The sequence below is a fragment of the Ranitomeya variabilis genome, chromosome 2 (genome assembly GCF_051348905.1).
Source record: "Ranitomeya variabilis isolate aRanVar5 chromosome 2, aRanVar5.hap1, whole genome shotgun sequence".
Taxonomy (NCBI): domain Eukaryota; kingdom Metazoa; phylum Chordata; class Amphibia; order Anura; family Dendrobatidae; genus Ranitomeya; species Ranitomeya variabilis.
Genome location: NC_135233.1, coordinates 978,220,306 through 978,238,794, shown reverse-complemented (window position 1 = coordinate 978,238,794; position 18,489 = coordinate 978,220,306). Strand labels below are relative to the sequence as shown.

The 18,489-nt window shown below is 43.4% G+C and overlaps 1 protein-coding gene and 1 long non-coding RNA gene across 3 annotated transcripts in view; one reads left to right on the top strand and one right to left on the bottom strand.

Moving 5' to 3' along the window:
• Positions 1-18,489, bottom strand: part of CUL3 (cullin 3) — a 132,557-nt gene that overhangs the window by 75,226 nt on the left and 38,842 nt on the right. For both annotated transcript variants that reach the window (XM_077290860.1, XM_077290861.1), the window contains exon 2: positions 14,402-14,599. In XM_077290860.1, coding sequence (XP_077146975.1) covers positions 14,402-14,599 — 198 coding nt within the window. The remainder of the gene's footprint in view (positions 1-14,401; positions 14,600-18,489) is intronic.
• LOC143808335 (uncharacterized) overlaps positions 3,060-18,489 on the top strand; it is a 42,509-nt gene continuing 27,079 nt past the window's right edge. The window contains exons 1-2 of the long non-coding RNA XR_013221932.1: positions 3,060-3,134; positions 11,412-11,505. This is a non-coding gene — a long non-coding RNA (uncharacterized LOC143808335). The remainder of the gene's footprint in view (positions 3,135-11,411; positions 11,506-18,489) is intronic.

Here is an 18,489-nt window from a genome sequence, read left to right as displayed (position 1 = left end):
AATTAAAAAATTCAGAAAGATTTTTTGTTTATGCTGTCCCGCCTGTGCTAAATTGATAAGACAGCTTTATTAATTGGGTCAGTACGACTACAACGATAGCACTTTATTTTATGTTTTGGCAATTTTTATAGAAAACATTTTGCATCGTTTTATTCTGAGAGGTATAACTTATTTTTCCGCTGATTGAGCTGTATGGCAGATTGATTTTGCAGGACAAGATGAAGTTTTCATCAATAACATTTTGATTTACATTAGTCTTTTCAACCCCTTAACCCCCGGAGCTTTAATTGGTTTTGCGTCTGTTTTTCGCTCCCCTCCTTCCCAGAGCCGTAACTTTTTTAATTTTCTGCTAATTTGGCCAAGTGAGGGCTTATTTTTTGCGGGACGAGTTGTACTTTTGAACGACACCATTGGTTTTACCATGTTGTGTACTAGAAAACGGGAAAAAATTCCAAGTGCGTTGAAATTGCAAAAAAAAGTGCAATCCCACACTTGTTTTTTGTTTGGCTTTTTTGCTAGGTTCAATAAATGCTAAAACTGACCTGCCATTATGATTCTCCGGGTCATTACGAGTTCATTGACACCAAACATGTCTAGGTTATTTTTTATGTAAGTGGTGCAAAAAAATTCCAAACTTTGCTTAAAAAAGAATTGTGCAATTTTCCGATACCCATAGAGTCTCCAGTTTTCGTGATTTGGGGTCGGGTGAGGGCTTATTTTTTGCGTGCCGAGCTGACGTTTTGAATGATACCATTTTGGTGCAGATACGTTCTTTTGAACGCCCAGCCAAAAGTATTGACACCCCTGCAATTCCGTCAGATAATACTCAGTTTCTTCCTGAAAATGATTGCAAACACAAATTCTTTGGTATTATCTTCATTTAATTTGTCTTAAATGAAAAAAAACACAAGAAGATTTGTCCTAAAGCCAAATTGGATATAATTCCACACCAAACATAAAAAAGGGGGTGGACAAAAGTATTGGCACTGTTCGAAAAATCATGTGATGCTTCTCTAATTTGTGTAATTAACAGCACCTGTAACTTACCTGTGGCACCTAACAGGTGTTGGCAATAACTAAATCACACTTGCAGCCAGTTGACATGGATTAAAGTTGACTCAACCTCTGTCCTGTGTCCTTGTGTGTACCACATTGAGCATGGAGAAAAGAAAGAAAACCAAAGAACTGTCTGAGGACTTGAGAAACCATATTGTGAGGAAGCATGAGCAATCTGAAGGCTACAAGTCCATCTCCAAAGACCTGAATGTTCCTGTGTCTACCATGCGCAGTGTCATTAAGAAGTTTAAAGCCCATGGCACTGTGGCTAACCTCCCTAGATGTGGACGGAAAAGAAAAATTGACAAGAGATTTCAACGCAAGATTGTGCGGATGTTGGATAAAGAACCTCGACTAACATCCAACCAAGTTCAAGCTGCCCTGCAGTCCGAGGGTACAACAGTGTCAACCCATACTATCCGTCGGCGTCTGAATGAAAAGGGACTGTATGGTAGGAGACCCAGGAAGACCCCACTTCTTACCCCGAGACATAAAAAAGCCAGGCTGGAGTTTGCCAAAACTTACCTGAAAAAGCCTAAAACGTTTTGGAAGAATGTTGTCTGGTCAGATGAGACAAAAGTAGAGCTTTTTGGGCTAAGGCATCAACATAGAGTTTACAGGAGAAAAAAAAAAGAGGCATTCAAAGAAAAGAACACGGTCCCTACAGTCAAACATGGCGGAGGTTCCCTGATGTTTTGGGGTTGCTTTGCTGCCTCTGGCACTGGACTGCTTGACCGTGTGCATGGGATTATAAAGTCTGAAGATTACCAACAAATTTTACAGCATAATGTAGGGCCCAGTGTGAGAAAGCTGCGTCTCCTTCAGAGGTCATGGGTCTTCCAGCAGGACAATGACCCAAAACACACTTCAAAAAGCACTAGAAAATAGTTTGAGAGAAAGCACTGGAGACTTCTAAGGTGGCCAGCAATGAGCCCAGACCTGAGTCCCATAGAACACATGTGGAGAGATCTAAAAATGGCAGTTTGGAGAAGGCACCCTTCAAATATCAGGGACCTGGAGCAGTTTGCCAAAGAAGAATGCTCTAAAATTCCAGCAGAGCATTGTAAGAAACTCATTGATTGTTACCGGAAGCGGTTGGTCGCAGTTATTTTGGCTAAAGGTTGTGCAACCAAGTATTAGGCTGAGGGTGCCAATACTTTTGTCTGGCCCATTTTTGGAGTTGTGTGTGAAATGATCAATGTTTTGCTTTTTGCTTCATTCTCTTTTGTGTTTTTTCATTTAAGACAAATTAAATGAAGATAATACTACCAAAGAATTTGTGTTTGCAATCATTTTCAGGAAGAAACTGAGTATTATCTGACAGAATTGCAGGGGTGTCAATACTTTTGGCCACAACTGTAGCTGAATTGCAGACTTGCTATGAGCGCCATCCACAGGGTGGAGCTCACAGTAATCTGGCATCAACAACCATAGCGGTTTCATGGAGACCTCTGAATGTCATGCCGATGCACCGATCATGTGACGGGGGTCACCAATGCGCGCATTTCCAGAGGGATGGCCGGAAGCGCTTGTTAAATGCCTCTGTTAAGACTGACAGCGGCATTTAACTAGTTAATAGGTATAGGCGGATTGCGATTCCACCAGCTCCTATTGCGGGCGCATGTCAGCTGTTCAAAACAACTGAGATGTCCCGGCTTTGATGCGGGCTCACCGCCGGAGCCCACATCAAAGCAGGGGGTTCTGCCCTCGGATGCACAAATCCGTCCGAGGGCAGAAAGGGGTTAACAGCTTTTACAGCAGGAAGTCCCTCACATCCGGACAGGTTCAGATACTGGTTCAGTTCAGCCTTAATCTGCAGCTGCTCATTACTCAGACGGGAGCGGTCAGGAGGGGATTTCTCCACATCCCCTTCCAGCACAACCTTATACACTTCTCATTCCTGCAGACTAAGCTCAAGATGGCCGCCTGCAACTCTCCGTGCACTTCAGATTGCCATCTGGCACTGGGGCCGGTGCAAACTGGTTTTTCTCCCTGTGTGCCAACTGACATACAGGTGACAGTTGTACGAATCCGCAAACTGCTGCCATCTAGTGGCTAAAACACCATTATCTTCAGGAGTGAGTATAATTACATTTATCTTCAATTATACCGCACTGGTGAGCCGACATCTCACAGCAACCTGATGCAGTCTACCCTACTCGTCGTGTATGCCACTACATTCTGAAATTCACATAACAGGAAACAGTAGATCAGTACCAAAATGGGGTCACTTGTGGGGGATTTCCAATGTTTAGGCACATCAGGGGCTATCCAAATGCGACATATTGCCCACAGACTATTCCATCAAAGTCTGCATTCCAAAACATCACTCCTTCCATTCTGAGCCCTGCCGAGCGCCCAAGCAGTGGTTTTCCCCCATATAGGTGTATCAATGTATTGGGAGAAATTGCACAACAGATTTTGAGTTCCATTTTCTCCGGTTAACCTTGAAACATAAAAAAAAATAAAGCGCGTAAGCTTCCAGGAGCTCACAGTTGAGCAGATTAATCCATGCAATGCTAGAATAAACTATTGCGGGCACATGTCAGCTGTTCAAAATAGCTGACATGTCCCAGCTTTGAGGTGGGCTCACCACCGGAGCCCCAATCAAAGCGGGGGATACTGCCATCGGCATAATAGTACATTTGATGGCAGTAAGAAGGTTAATAGTGTTTTTTTTTCCACTTTTTGTTTAGCAATATTGTGATTGCAGTATGTAAGGGGTTAAAGTACAGGGAGCGGTGCGGGTTCCAGTCCTGCACTGGGTGCTAGATGTCAGCTGTCAATCAGCTGCACTCAACAATTGAGTGTGGCTGTTCTCTCTTTTGGTTACGGTCACTGGACTCGGTCCAGGTTCAGCCTGCACCTAAACTCAAGCAGAGTGCGTGTCATTTATCCTCTTAGCTGTCAATCAGCAGACCCCCGCCAGCGAGTACAGGTTCTGAGCGTACAAATCGCCTGTATGTACTCCGTATGTCAAAGGTTGTGAAGAGGTTAAAGGGAACTTTTCACCAGTTTGAACATGCTAAACTGGCCTCAACATGGAATTGTGGCTGCAAAGTTGAATAAAACTTTTTTTTAATTTCCCTCCACGTTGAGAAGATATTCGCTTGTGAAGTTTATTCAAGCCACACTAAGTGTTACCAGAAATTTCTCTCTGGTGGCTTTTACTTCTTCCACTTTATGACATCTACCAATCATAGCAGCAACATGCAAGGGAAAAAAAAGAACACATCTTCACAATAAATGAGAACAGGTCTCACTGTGCGAGACATGTAATAGTCTGCTCTCACGGTAAAGCGGTGTGTGACTGCAAAGTGCTGGGAGCAGCACAGACAAGTATCATTGCTAACACTTCTTTAGCCTTCATCGCACAGCAGCCACTGTACAAGAGCTTTGCTAGAAGTTTTTGTAAGGAGACAAAGCTCAGCTCTGCTGTCTGCTTATTTTTGGGCAACGTCATGCAGGAAGGAAGTACACATCCCAGTGGGTGGGGTGGTGGGGGGAGAATCACAGGCAGCACTCAGTTGGGCTTATCCAAAATTATAACCGAAACTTTACAAGCCAGTATCTCCCGCAACGGAGATGAGAAATTAAAAAAGTAAAACTACATTTCACTTAGGTTCAGTTAGGCCTCTTTCACACTAGCGTCATGCACTGCACGTCGCTATGCGACGTTGCAGCGCATCGACGCTAGCGTTGAAAGCGCCGCACAACGGGGGCAGCGGATGCTGTTTTACATCGCATCCGCTGCCCCATTGTGAGGTGCGGGGAGGCGGGGGCGGAGTTCCGGCCGCGCATGCGCGGTCGGAATAGACGGGAACGACGCACAAAAAAAACGTTACATGTAAAGTTTTTTTGTGCCGACAGTCCGACGCAACTGTCGCACGACGGTTGCGACGTGTGGCAATGCGTCGCTAATACACGTCTATGGAGAAAAAACGCATCCTGTAAGCACTTTGGCAGGATGAATTTTTTCTCCAGAACGACGCATAGCGACGTGCAGTGCACAACGCTAGTGTAAGAGAGGCCTAAGATTCCCACAAGGACAGGAAACCGAACTGATGTGGAAGAGAAATACAGCTTTTTTATTCAGCAGGTTTCCTGTCCTTGGTGGGCAGATACCCTCTCTCAGGTGGTGCGTCATGGGAGAAGGGAAAATTCAAGTTCTTATGCATTTTTTCCTCTTCTTCCAACAGTCGTAATTTTTTTTTTAATTTGCCAATCAACATAACCACATGAGGGCCTGCTTTTTTGGTAAGAGTTGTAGTTTTGAATGACACTGTTCAATTTGCCATGCAGTGTACATAAAAACAGGAAAAGATTCCAGTGTTGTAAAATGGAGAACAAAAATGCAAATCGGCCATTGACGGGGGGCATTTTCACAGCCTTTAATGTGTGGTAGCTAGCATTCAGGTAAATACGAGTACAGTGAGGGGGAGGCGAGGTGGGGGACAAAAGAGAACTTCATTTTAGTGGTCAAAAAATTTAACATAGTAAAAAACAAAGATTTGGTATGTCACCATTTAAAAAAAAACACAAACAAAAAACTACTTTCCATTTCCCATCAATGGAGCAGCATGAAAGATTGTTTATGTTTAAGTTTATATTTTTCTTTTTTACACCATTTGGCATAAAACATTTTGCACACTATTGTATTTTCTGTGGGGAGTGCAGTGACCGAATGAAAGATATTTTTGTGTTTTGACCTTTCTTTTTGGCATTTAACATATGGTTCAAATAACGTTATATCTTGATCGATGGGATTTTTAAGGTGATTTCCAATATCTTGAATTTAATTTATTTAGTTTTTAAATGGGAGAAGTTAGAAGAAACATTTGTATATTTTTTATATTGAAAAAGTTTTAATTTCTTAGTTTTACCATAGTATTGAAGTAAATCGTCAAACGGCAGTTTTCCTATGAAACCCAGCCCCACACAGGGCTTCAAAAAGACCAACATGGTAACAATCACCCTCAGCTGGTATGGTAACCATGACCGCGTCGTGCAGGAGCCAATGCAACTTAGCTATTTAAAAGCTGCTCTCAGTCAATGGCAATTAAATGGTTAAACAGCAGCAGTCCGCTTGTGTTTGGGCCACTACTGTTACAGGCAGGTGCTGGCCCTTATAACACAGCCTGCATCTGCTGGGTGTGTTGCAGACTCCATTTTTGAACCCAATCCATACACCTGCCGCGACCGTGACAAATTTTAGGTGAGGTCACGAAGGGTTAAATATTAACAGACTGGACAAACGCCTCAAACATATAACCAAAAAGTTCATCAAGTGGTCATATGAAATTAAAAATGAAATTATGTGGCAAGCACAAAACTCCCCTTCACCCCAAGAAAGCCCTTCCCACAGTCAAAAATGGTGGAGGAAGCATCATGCTGTGGGGAATTTCTGACAATAGCGGCTTGTCACAGCTCACCTGTCCTGTCCTCTGCACAGATAACAGAGCATGCTCACCAGGAGTCAATAATCATCTCCAGACTACAGATTTCTATGGGTTACATGGCTCTAAACTGTAGAACACATCAGCTCAGGCACTACGGTAACACTCCCCTACCTCCCTCCAAAAAACACATGAAGCAAACAAAATTTTGAATCAGATTAAAAAATAAAATCTCAGAGCTGGAGAGTGACCATGAGATCCACTTATAACTATGTAGAAAAGCTGCAGTCAATCAGGCCACAGCAATCACTAATATGTGGCATTCTACCAACTGTGAAACTACAACTCCCAGCATGCCCTACCAAAGCACAGCTATAGTTACATAGGTTGAAAAAGACCTAGGTCCATCAAATTAAACCTTTATATACAAATTATACATTTTTTTCAATACATTTACTATACCCCACAATGTTATATGTATTCAGGAAATCTTCCAGCCCTTTTTCAAAAGCAGTTATAGTGTGCCATTACTACCGCGTGTGGTCGGGCATTTCACAGTCTGACCCCTTTCCTATTTAGCTGATGGATTATCTTTCTTCCACCCTTAAGAATGATCGCATACTGTCACAATGCATGACATGCCGCAGGTTGCCAACTCCTATATTGTAATTGTACATGTTCTCTGACATCATGACACACGGTAAGGTTTTAATAGAAGGCCGGTTAGGAGCATCCCGATGGGTACACCTTGTTGTGCTGGGATGGCTTTTATGCTTTTTATATTAAAATAGCTTTACCTAAGCCGATTATGTTATTTACAGGTACTATTCTTATTTACTTGCTGTGAGGTTCTGTATTTTGTGAACTATAAGAAGCAACTTTCCCACAAAATTTGGGAGGGCCATGGGGATGTGTGATGGGCAGCTGGCGACGGCAGCAGTGGGGGGATGCTACGGGCCCTGGGAAGAGAGGGTGTCCCGCTGGTGGGCTTCAAGAAAACGTCGGAGTGTGAGGCAGGAGCAGAGTCACCACTCTACAAATTGCTATCCCAGCGGCGGTCTTCAGGACAATGGCTGCCGGAGGCAGCACATGCACAGATTTAGACCTCGGCTCAATGAGCCATTAATCTCCGAGCTCAAAGCCCACCGCGGGCCTGCAGCATCACCCCACTGCTAAAGCAGCCAGCTCCTTGCAACGGCGACCCTGCCAGATGCTGTGACCTCACGTACACCAGCTCAGGTTATTGGTTTTGATGTTATTTAATTTGCTTAATGTCTAATATAACCACCAAAAATGGCTTTTACATTTTTATACTTCTAAGCCAACTTTGACAAGCTGGAGCCCTGCATTATGATCGAGAGAAGACACCTGCTGATGTAGAAAACCAAGTCATAGTTACACAGGTTCAAAGACGACTTAGGTTCATCAAGTTCAACCTTTCTCCACCAATTGTGCATTCCTTTCAGCATTTTCTCTGCAAGTAGTTCTCACATCACTGTGAACACCCCGAGCAAAGACTGGCTGAGTAGGAACGTGAGTGAAGCACGAGCTCTCAAGAAGCTATGTGGCAGCCTCTTCATCCCAGCCATAATCTGCGGACGCCCCATTCCAGTGACAAGCCATCATCCACATTAGCTGGAAAATCCCTTTAAAGATTTTACCTTCATACAATATTTTATTGCGTAAAGTACTGCCAATTCGCATTCCCCACAAGCATATTTCCAAGACTTTGCTGCCTTGACTGATTGAACAAATTTGCATTGGTTGGAAAAAATGTTTTTTTTACTATCAATATTAAAAAGGGGCTTCCCCGGAAACAAACGTAAAACTCCATTGCCGAACAAAACGCATGTTCAAGCAAGCTTACAGTTTGCTCAATATTTAGACAAGCCTGTGAAATACCGAGAGAATATAGTCTGGTAAGATGAGACTAAAATTGAACTCTTTGGAAGCCATAATACACACCATGTTTGGAGGCCAAAAGGCACGGCATATCACCCCCCAAAAAAACACAACAGTGAAATTTGGAGGTGGGAACATCATGGTGTGGGGCTGTCTTTCGGCATACGGCATGTAATTGGAAGAATGAATGGACAAACAAACAGACATTATGGAAAAAGACAAAAATCTGATGCCATTAGAAGGATCGTGAGGGTGGACATTTCAGCAAGACAATGGTCATAAACACACAGCAAAGGAAAGTCTCCATTCCTTTCAAAGAAAATAAAGCTGCTACATTGGCCCTACCAATGACCTGGCCTGAATCCAATAGAAAATTTATGGTGAAGAAAAACCACTTCACATCATCCACCCAAGTGAAGAACACTCTTCCATGAAGTCGGTGTTTCAGTATCTAGGGGTGTTTTCACATTGCATTCAGGCACCAGTTCGGTGGCCTCGTAAAAAGGGATTCGGGGGTATGTGCCAACAAAGATGTAGATGTTAATGATGCTGACAGGGTGAAAGGCCATCATTTTCGGGCACGTACGCCTACTGGAGGCGGACACCCAAACGTAGTAGACTGCATCTGAGTGTCTGCGTCTACTACCCAAAATGATGCACATCAGAGAGCACATTCACTCCGTCCGCACCATTTTGGTCTACGTACAGCCCCGTTGGCACATACACGTGAATCCCTTATTTGCAGGGGGGAGGGTCAAGATGAAAGCCCCAATGGGTCCACTGAAAGGATGCCTGAACGCAATGTGAAAGCGCCCCAAGTCTACCATAAGGGTATGTGTACACGTTCAGGTTATTTTGCGATAAAAACGCTATAAAAACTCATTAAAAATGCATACATTATGCATCCTATCATTTAGAATGCATTCTGCATGTTTTGTGCACATGGTGCGTTTTTGTCCGCGAAAAAAAAACATATTGCGGTAAAAAAAAGCAGCATGTTCATTAATTTTGCGGATTTTCCACGTTTTTCTCGCAATTCTATGCATTAGGGAAAAAAAACGCACAAAAAATGCGTCAAAAACGCATGAAAAAACGCGGAAAAAACGCATGCGGATTTCTGGCAGAAATGTCCGTTTTTTTGTCAGGAAAATTTCTGCAAGAAATCCTGACGTGTGCACATACCCTAAAGCATAAAGAGGAGACTTGATGAGAATAAATACAGAGGGTTCACAACAAGGGGCAAACCATTAATCAGCCTTAAAGGGAATCTGTCACCCCAAAAATGGCCTATAAACTAAGGCCACTGGCATCAGGGGCTTATCTACAGCATTCTGTCCAGTGCCATGCGCAATGGCCACTATTCCGCTGACAGAGCTTTGCTGTTCAGCGCTGCAAATCAGCACATTCGGCGGCCTCCAGCACTAAGGCCTCTTTCACACTTTTGCCTTTTTCCTCCCGTCGAAATCCGTCGAGTTCAGAAAAAACAGGATCCTGCAAATTTTTCTGCAGGATCCTGTTTTTTCCCATAGATTTGTATTAGTGACGGAAAAAGCGGTCTGTCGTGTGGAGAAAACGTTCAGAGGAATGTTTTTTCTGCACGTCACAAAATCGCTCAGCGACAGGTCCTGCGCTGCCCGTCATCGGCTATAATGGAAGCCTATGGCCACAGGATCCATCGCTGACCGTCAAACACAGGAATCCACCGACGTATCCAGTTTTTTCATTGTGAGCGTCCCTGGAAGGATTTTCTAGTGTCCCTCTCCCTCTCAATTATACTATAATATATTCACAACTTAATGATGAGTGACGTGTCTACAGGCAGAGGAAGCCGGTCACATTAAAGGGGTTTTCCCCACAAACAAAAGTTCATTTTAAAAATTGACAGTGTCTGACCGTGTACGGAGCATACCTCATCTCCTGGGCAGGGGAGGAAGCAAAAGACAATACTGACATTACAGCAGGGGATCACCATGGATTCATTTTGTGAGGTAAAATATTTCACTGTTTTTAAAAAAAATATTTTACCTCACAAAATGTGTCCTCTGCGATCTCCTGCTGTGATGTCAATATTGTCTCTTGCTTCCTCCCCTGACCTGGAGCTGTGGTATGTTCTGTACAAGGTCAGACACAGGGGTGACTGACTGACCGTGTACGGAGCATACCACATCTCCTGGGAAGGGGAGGAAGCAAAATATAATACTGACATTACAGCAGGGGATCATAGTGGATTCATTTTGTGAGGTAAAATATTTCACTGTTATTTAAAAATGTTTTACCTCACTAAACGTATCCTCTGCGATCTCCTGCTGTAATGTCAGTATTGTCTTTTGCTTCCTCCACTGCCCAGGAGCTGTGGTATGTTCGGTTCACGGTCAAACAGACAATTTTTAAAATGAACTTTTGTTCATGGGAAAACCCCTTTAAAAAGCAAATAATGCCAACATGGCTCCTCCTAAAAAGTAGGCAATGACAATGAAAGGAAAGCAGCAGAGGCATAACTTCGAAGACAACAATGGACAAATGAGAGCCTTGAAGAGCAACAGCATCGCTGGGACAAAAACAATGCATATAAGCGTAGGTGTCAAGCACATGAGTCCCCTGATGCAAAAGTCATTAGATTATCACAGGATGCCATTAGGCAACAACAGCGCCGCATGCCTGCCCCCATCGTGACATTACTGCCCTCCCGATGTGATAGCGTCAGGCCTCCATCTAATTTGTTATAAACCCCTTTGTTATGAAACTCCTGAAACCAATTAACGGTAGAAAAAAAAATTGCAATAGCGATAAGTATCAGCTCTGGTGACAAGCACTACATGTGTAGTCGTCGTGCACAAGTGAGCGAGAAGGCAGCAGAACTCTACAAGAGAGTGGCCCTGTGCGCACCATCCCATGTATGATCCACAGCAGACAGCTGATCTTAGAGCGTGCCTCTGTTTGGCAGAGCAGGTCTACTCATGTGTTATATAGCTGGCCAGTCATTTGGATAACCAGCATGTACTTACTGGTAGACTGCAAGGGAAGTTTTGTAAATAATCGGACGGTGCTTTTTTCTAGGAATTAAGCTCCCATCCCTATTAGAGAAGCAATAGCAAAGAAACAGAAGACAAACCTATAGACGCTTCCACCCAGAGGCATCGGAGCTCCAGAGGTATGGATGGATTGAAATTTTTAATTTTAAAAACCTAACAAAGGGTTGCTAGATAACATGACATTTATAAACTAAAAATCCTAGCTATATACCTGATGAAGGCTAGACAGCCGAAACACATAATGTTTATGTTATATTCCTTTTTTTAACCCCTTCGTGAGAGAGCCAATTTGCTGCTTAATGACCAAGTCAATTTTTACAATTCTGAGCACTGTCACTTTATATGGGGACAACTCTGGAACGCTTCAGTGGATCTCACCGATTCTGAGATTGTTTTTTCATGACATTGTACTTCATGACAGTGGTTAAAAAAATGTTTGATATGACTTGCGTTTATTTATGAAAAGAAAAATGGAAATACGGAGAAAATTTTGCAATTTTCAAACTTTGAATTTATATGCCCTTAAATCATAGAGTAGTGTCACACAAAATACTTAACATTTCCCACGTCTATTTTAGCACAATTAAAAGTTGACCCGCCATTTCTAATTTTTCCAACAAAATCATTTTTTTAGGGACCACCCCACATTTGAAGTGACTTTGGGGGGGTCAATATAACAGAAATTACCCAAAAGTGACACCATTCTAAAAAGTGCGGCCCTCAAGGTGAGCAAAACCATGTTCAAGAAGTTTATTAATCCCTCAAGTGCTTCATGAGAACGAAAGCAGTGTGGAAGGAAAAAATGAACATTTTACTTTTTTCACCAAAAAGTCAATTTGGAACTATTTTTTCTACTTTTACAAGGGTATCAGGAGAAAATGGATCACAAAATTTGTTGTGCAATTTCTCCCGAGTACGCAGATACCCCATATGTGGGGGAAAGCCACTGTTTGGGTGCATGGCAGGGCTCAGAAGGGAGGGAGCACCATTTGACTTTTTGAACGCAAAATTGGCTGGAATCAATGGTAGCCCCATGTCGCGTTTGGAGACCCCCTGATGTGCCTAAACAGTGGAAATCCCCAAATTCTACCTACAACCCTAACCCCAACGCACCACTAATCCTAATCCCAACCCTAAACCCAACAACGCCACTAACCCTAATCCCAACACAATCCTAACCCCAACACACCTCTAACCAGAACCCTAGCCACAACACACCCCTAACCCTAATCCCAACCCTGGCCACAACACACCCCTAACCCTAATCCCAACCCTAACCACAACACACCCCTTACCCCAAACCTAATCCTAACCACAAACCTAACCCTAATCCCAACCCAGCTCACTTTAGCCCAACTCGTAACACTAAAGGAAAAATGTAAATAAACTTTTTTATTTATTTTTCCCTATCTAAAAGGGTGATAAAGGGGGGGGGGGGGTTATTTACATTTTTTTTATTTTGATCACTGAGTGTCTGTCAGAGTGATCAAAATGAACCAATAAGAACATTTTCATATTGCTGCCGGGTGCCAGCCGGCAGATCTCGGCGGGCGCACTGTGCATGCGCCCACCATTTTCTTCCGGAAGACGATGCCGGCGGCCCGGGGGACTTCACGGGGGGATGCTGAAGGATCCAGGGACAGCGGAGGTATTAGGGGACCCTATTTCTCTCTCCTCTGATGTGCAATCACATCAGCAGAAAGAGAAATTAAATGGAAAATAGGACTTTTTTTGCGGTCGCTGTTATACCGTTAATAATGGCGAACGCGACACTGGGGTCAGTAAAAACCAACCCGAATCATGTTTTCTGGGGTCTCAGATTAGCCAAGACCCCAGGGAAATTCCGACTCTGGGGGGCACTATACACTTTTTCCACAGCGCCGCTGTAGTTCAAGTACCCTTAATTGCCGACATTAAAAGGCGTATCGGCGGTCATTAACCCCTTAATGACCAGAGCTTTTTTGGCTTTGCGTTTCAGTTTTTCGCTCCCCTCCTTCCTAGAGCCATAACTTTTCATTTTTCCATCAATATGGCCATGTGAGGGCTTTTTTTTGCGGGACGAGTTGGACTTTTGAACGACACCGTACGGGATAAAAAATTCCAAGTGCGGTAAAATTGCAAAAAAAAAGTGCAATCTCACACTTGTTTTTTGTTTGGCTTTTTTGCTAGGTTCACTAAATGCCATCAGGATTCCCCAGGTCATTACGAGTTCATAGACCCCAAACATGTCTAGGTACTTTTTTATTCAAGTGCTGAAAAAAAATTCCAAACTTTGCTTAAAAAGAAAAAAAATTGTGCAACTTTCCGTTACCCGTACAGTCATTTTTCATGATCTGGGGTTGAGTGAGGGCTTATTTTTGTCTGCTGAACTGACATTTTTAATGATACCATTTTGGTGCAGATACATTCTTTTGATCACCCGTTATTGCCTTTCAATGCAATGTTGCGGGAACAAAAAAAAAAAACACGTAATTCTGGCGTTTTGACTTTTTTCTTGCTACGCTGTTTAGCGATCAGGTTAATTTTTTTTATTGATAGATTGGGCGATTCTGAACGCGGCGATACCAAATGTGTGTAGGTTGGATTTTTTTTCATTTTTATTAGAGAAGCTAGAACTGGCTGCAAAGGATCATGTGACATTACCAAGAATTGTAGTGCCCCCTTGCAGCGTCCCATGCTTCTCACTTTAGATAGTGGTAGGGGAGGGATAGAACCCAACTATCGTGATATCATAGTGATAAGAGCTCTAAAAAAGGTTGGTCATGGTGATGAGCTCTCCTTCGGCACTTCACTATTGGACCATGGAAAAATTTACTGAAGAAAATTATATTCCCAAATCCAGGTCTCTTACCCAATTTACTCCAAAATACCTTGAGGAATTTGCAGTCATTGTTGTGAAAGCAAATCCGTCTGATTACGGCTCAACTAGGAAGCACATTATTAACGAGGCACATTCCTGTCTATGCTGCATGATCCGCGTGGTCCGCAGAGATCTGCGTCAGGACCCGTGGTTACCTTATTTATGAGATGCTCCGTCACTACTTCCCTAAGGCCGGTGTATAGCTTCTCTCCGTGTTTGTGGAGGACCATGGTATATGCATTTCTATAGAGTTCTTCAAAACTTAATCCACTGTTGTTCTTGCGCTGAATTTCCTGAATTGCATTCTTTAGTAGATCCCAAATGCTATTCACATACTTCTCATCCATAGTCATCTGGAACAAACAATGAACAGAATGAACAACATTAATGATCATGTAAAACACAGAAAAAAACTCAATTCATAACAAGCTCCTGAGCTCAGAGAAAGTAGCGAGATTAATATCGGACTCCTGCAGAATCTGCATGCGCACATTATACCAATCTTGACAGAACACAGCTATATGTGCACAGTATACTAATCATGACAGGACACAGCTACATGTGCACAGTATACTAATCATGACAGGACACAGCTACATGCGCACAGTATACTAATCATGACAGGACACAGCTACATGCGCACAGTATACTAATCATGACAGGACACAGCTACATGCGCACAGTATACTAATCCTGACAGGACACAGCTACATGCACACAGTATACTAATCCTGACAGGACACAGCTACATGCACACAGTATATCAATCCTGACAGGACACAGCTACATGCACACAGTATATCAATCCTGACAGAACACTGCTACATGCGCACAGTATGCCAATCCTGACAGGACAGCCACATGCGCACAGTATACTAATCATGACAGGACACAGCTACATGCGCACAGTATACTAATCATGACAGGACAGCTACATGCACACAGTATACTAATCATGACAGAACACAGCTACATGCGCACAGTATATCAATCCTGACAGAACACAGCTACATGCGCACAGTATACCAATCCTGGCAGAACACTGCTACATGCGCACAGTATACTAATCATGACAGGACAGCTACATGCACACAGTATACCAATCCTGACAGAACACTGCTACATGCGCACAGTATACTAATCCTGACAGAACACTGCTACATGCACACAGTATACTAATCCTGACAGAACACAGCTACATGCACACAGTATATCAATCCTGACAGAACACTGCTACATGCGCACAGTATGCCAATCCTGACAGGACAGCCACATGCGCACAGTATACTAATCATGACAGGACACAGCTACATGCGCACAGTATACTAATCATGACAGGACAGCTACATGCACACAGTATACTAATCATGACAGAACACTGCTACATGCGCACAGTATGCCAATCCTGACAGAACACTGCTACATGCGCACAGTATGCCAATCCTGACAGGACAGCTACATGCGCACAGTATACTAATCCTGACAGGACAGCTACATGCACACAGTATACTAATCATGACAGAACACAGCTACATGCGCACAGTATACTTATCCTGACAGAACACAGCTACATGCGCACAGTATACCAATCCTGACAGAACACTGCTACATGCGCACAGTATACTAATCATGACAGAACACAGCTACATGCACACAGTATATCAATCCTGACACAACACTGCTACATGCGCACAGTATACCAATCATAACAGAACACAGCTACATGCACACAGTATACCAATCCTGACAGAACACTGCTACATGCGCACAGTATACTAATCATGACAGGACAGCTACATGCACACAGTATGCCAATCCTGACAGAACACTGCTACATGCGCACAGTATACTAATCATGACAAAACACAGCTACATGCGCACAGTATACCAATCCTGAAAGAACACAGCTACATGCGCACAGTATACTAATCCTGACAGAACACAGCTACATGCACACTGTATACTAATCATGACAGAACACAGCTACATGTGGACAGTATACTAATCATGACAGAACACAGCTACATGTAGACAGTATACTAACCCTGACAGAACACTGCTACATGTGCACTGTATACTAATCATGACAGAACACAGCTACATGTGGACAGTATACTAATCCTGACAGAACACTGCTACATGCGGACAGTATACTAATCCTGACAGAACACTTCTACATGCACACAGTATACGCATCCTGACAGGACACAGCTACATGCGCACAGTATACGCATCCTGACAGGACACAGCTACATGCGCACAGTATACTAATCCTGACAGGACACAGCTACATGCGCACAGTATACTAATCATGACAGGACACGCTACATGCACACAGTATACTAATCCTGACAGGACACAGCTTCATGCGCACAGTATACTAATCCTGACAGGACACAGCTACATGCGCACAGAATACTAATCCTGACAGGACACAGCTACATGCGCACAGTATACTAATCCTGACAGGACACAGCTACATGCGGACAGTATACTAATCATGACAGGACACGCTACATGCACACGCTACATGCACACAGTATACTAATCCTGACAGGACACAGCTTCATGCGCACAGTATACTAATCCTGACAGGACACAGCTACATGCGCACAGTATACTAATCCTGACAGGACACAGCTACATGCGCACAGTATACTAATCCTGACAGGACACAGCTACATGCGCACAGTATACTAATCCTGACAGGACACAGCTACATGCGCACAGTATACTATTCCTGACAGGACACAGCTACATGCGCACAGTATACTAATCATGACAGGACACAGCTACATGCGCACAGTATACTAATCATGTCTTAATACCGCTGTTAACTAATCATAACCTGACCCTGGGGTATGCACACTATGCTAATACTACCAAACCATGGAGCACCAAACTGCACACAGCCTGTGCACCAGACTGAGGAGGGTCCGACTGCCCACAATCGTTACACCAGAGCACGGAGCAACAAACTGCCTGCAGCCCATACACCAGACCGCAGAACAAACAGCTGTCTGGAGTGATTAATATTGTAAGCAGTTTACTTGGTGAAACCTGTTGACAAATCCATTTTCATGGCCATATAGTGGACAAGAGTTTACGGACCTTGAGGGGACACAGATCATATTGCCAATGAAGTCCATAAAAAAGCAAATGGAAAAGGCGTTCTTATCAGTCTAATTCACAATAAAAACAAAGATTTATCTGCACCCTCCAAAGCAGAAGCAAAGTCTGAAAGTGTAATGATACATTCCCATATAACATATGCTGCAGATCTTTTCTGTCCAGATTTGCAGTCAGAACATTTACAGTAACAGTAAAGTGAAGAAAAAAATATTGATGTAACCTCCACACTACTATATGGCATTGTAGGAAGCCCCTGAAGGCTCGTTCTTACGCCATACACAACATGACACTAATATTAAGACATTGAATAAAGGGAAAGATGACAAGCTTCTAAATGAATGAGCGTGAAATCGCGGATGTGTGGGCACTGTGGCGTTCATTTCTGCCTGGTGAAAGCCAGCTGAGTGTTCATTCCCCTCCCTTCAGCAATCTGCAAATTGTAAACCTCATCAGAACAGATGGCTTGTTCCCACTGATATGCCGGCATCTCATACACAGCAACTTGTCTGAGACACACTGTGCAAATCCAAGACGGCAGAAAGCTACACTATCTGCACTGATCAGCCAGCCGGCAACACCCGAGCCATCAGAGGAAGACGCCGAGCAATGGACAAAGAAACCGCAAGAGAAGGAGCACACGGGGGGGTGGTCTTACAATACCACCATAAACACAAAAATGTACATATTCCCCAGGAGTCAATCGCTTCGCTGTAGCCCATAAACTACAGGATTGTGGTTTACATAAGTCACTGGAAGGTTAACCCCTAATGCACGGCAGTCAGTATTGGCGGTGTCAGTACAGACAGTGCGGCCAGGAGCATGGCAGGTGACAGCATACTGGATTACTGAGCGTACAGTGCATACGCTGCACTGGGAATGGCTGACAGACTCCACTTTTCCTGCTCTGTATCTGCTGCTGCAATGACTTAATCAGATTCATGTCTCAATTTGCTGCGGGCCCTTGAGGGCAAATATGTTCTTCACAAGTAAATAAGGCACTTTGATGCCAAGAATGAAAGTGTGGTAGTATAATATACCAGGAACCATGGGTGAAGAGGGGTTTCATGGAGACATCAAATATAAGAGCACAAAAATCACCACTGTTTTCTCC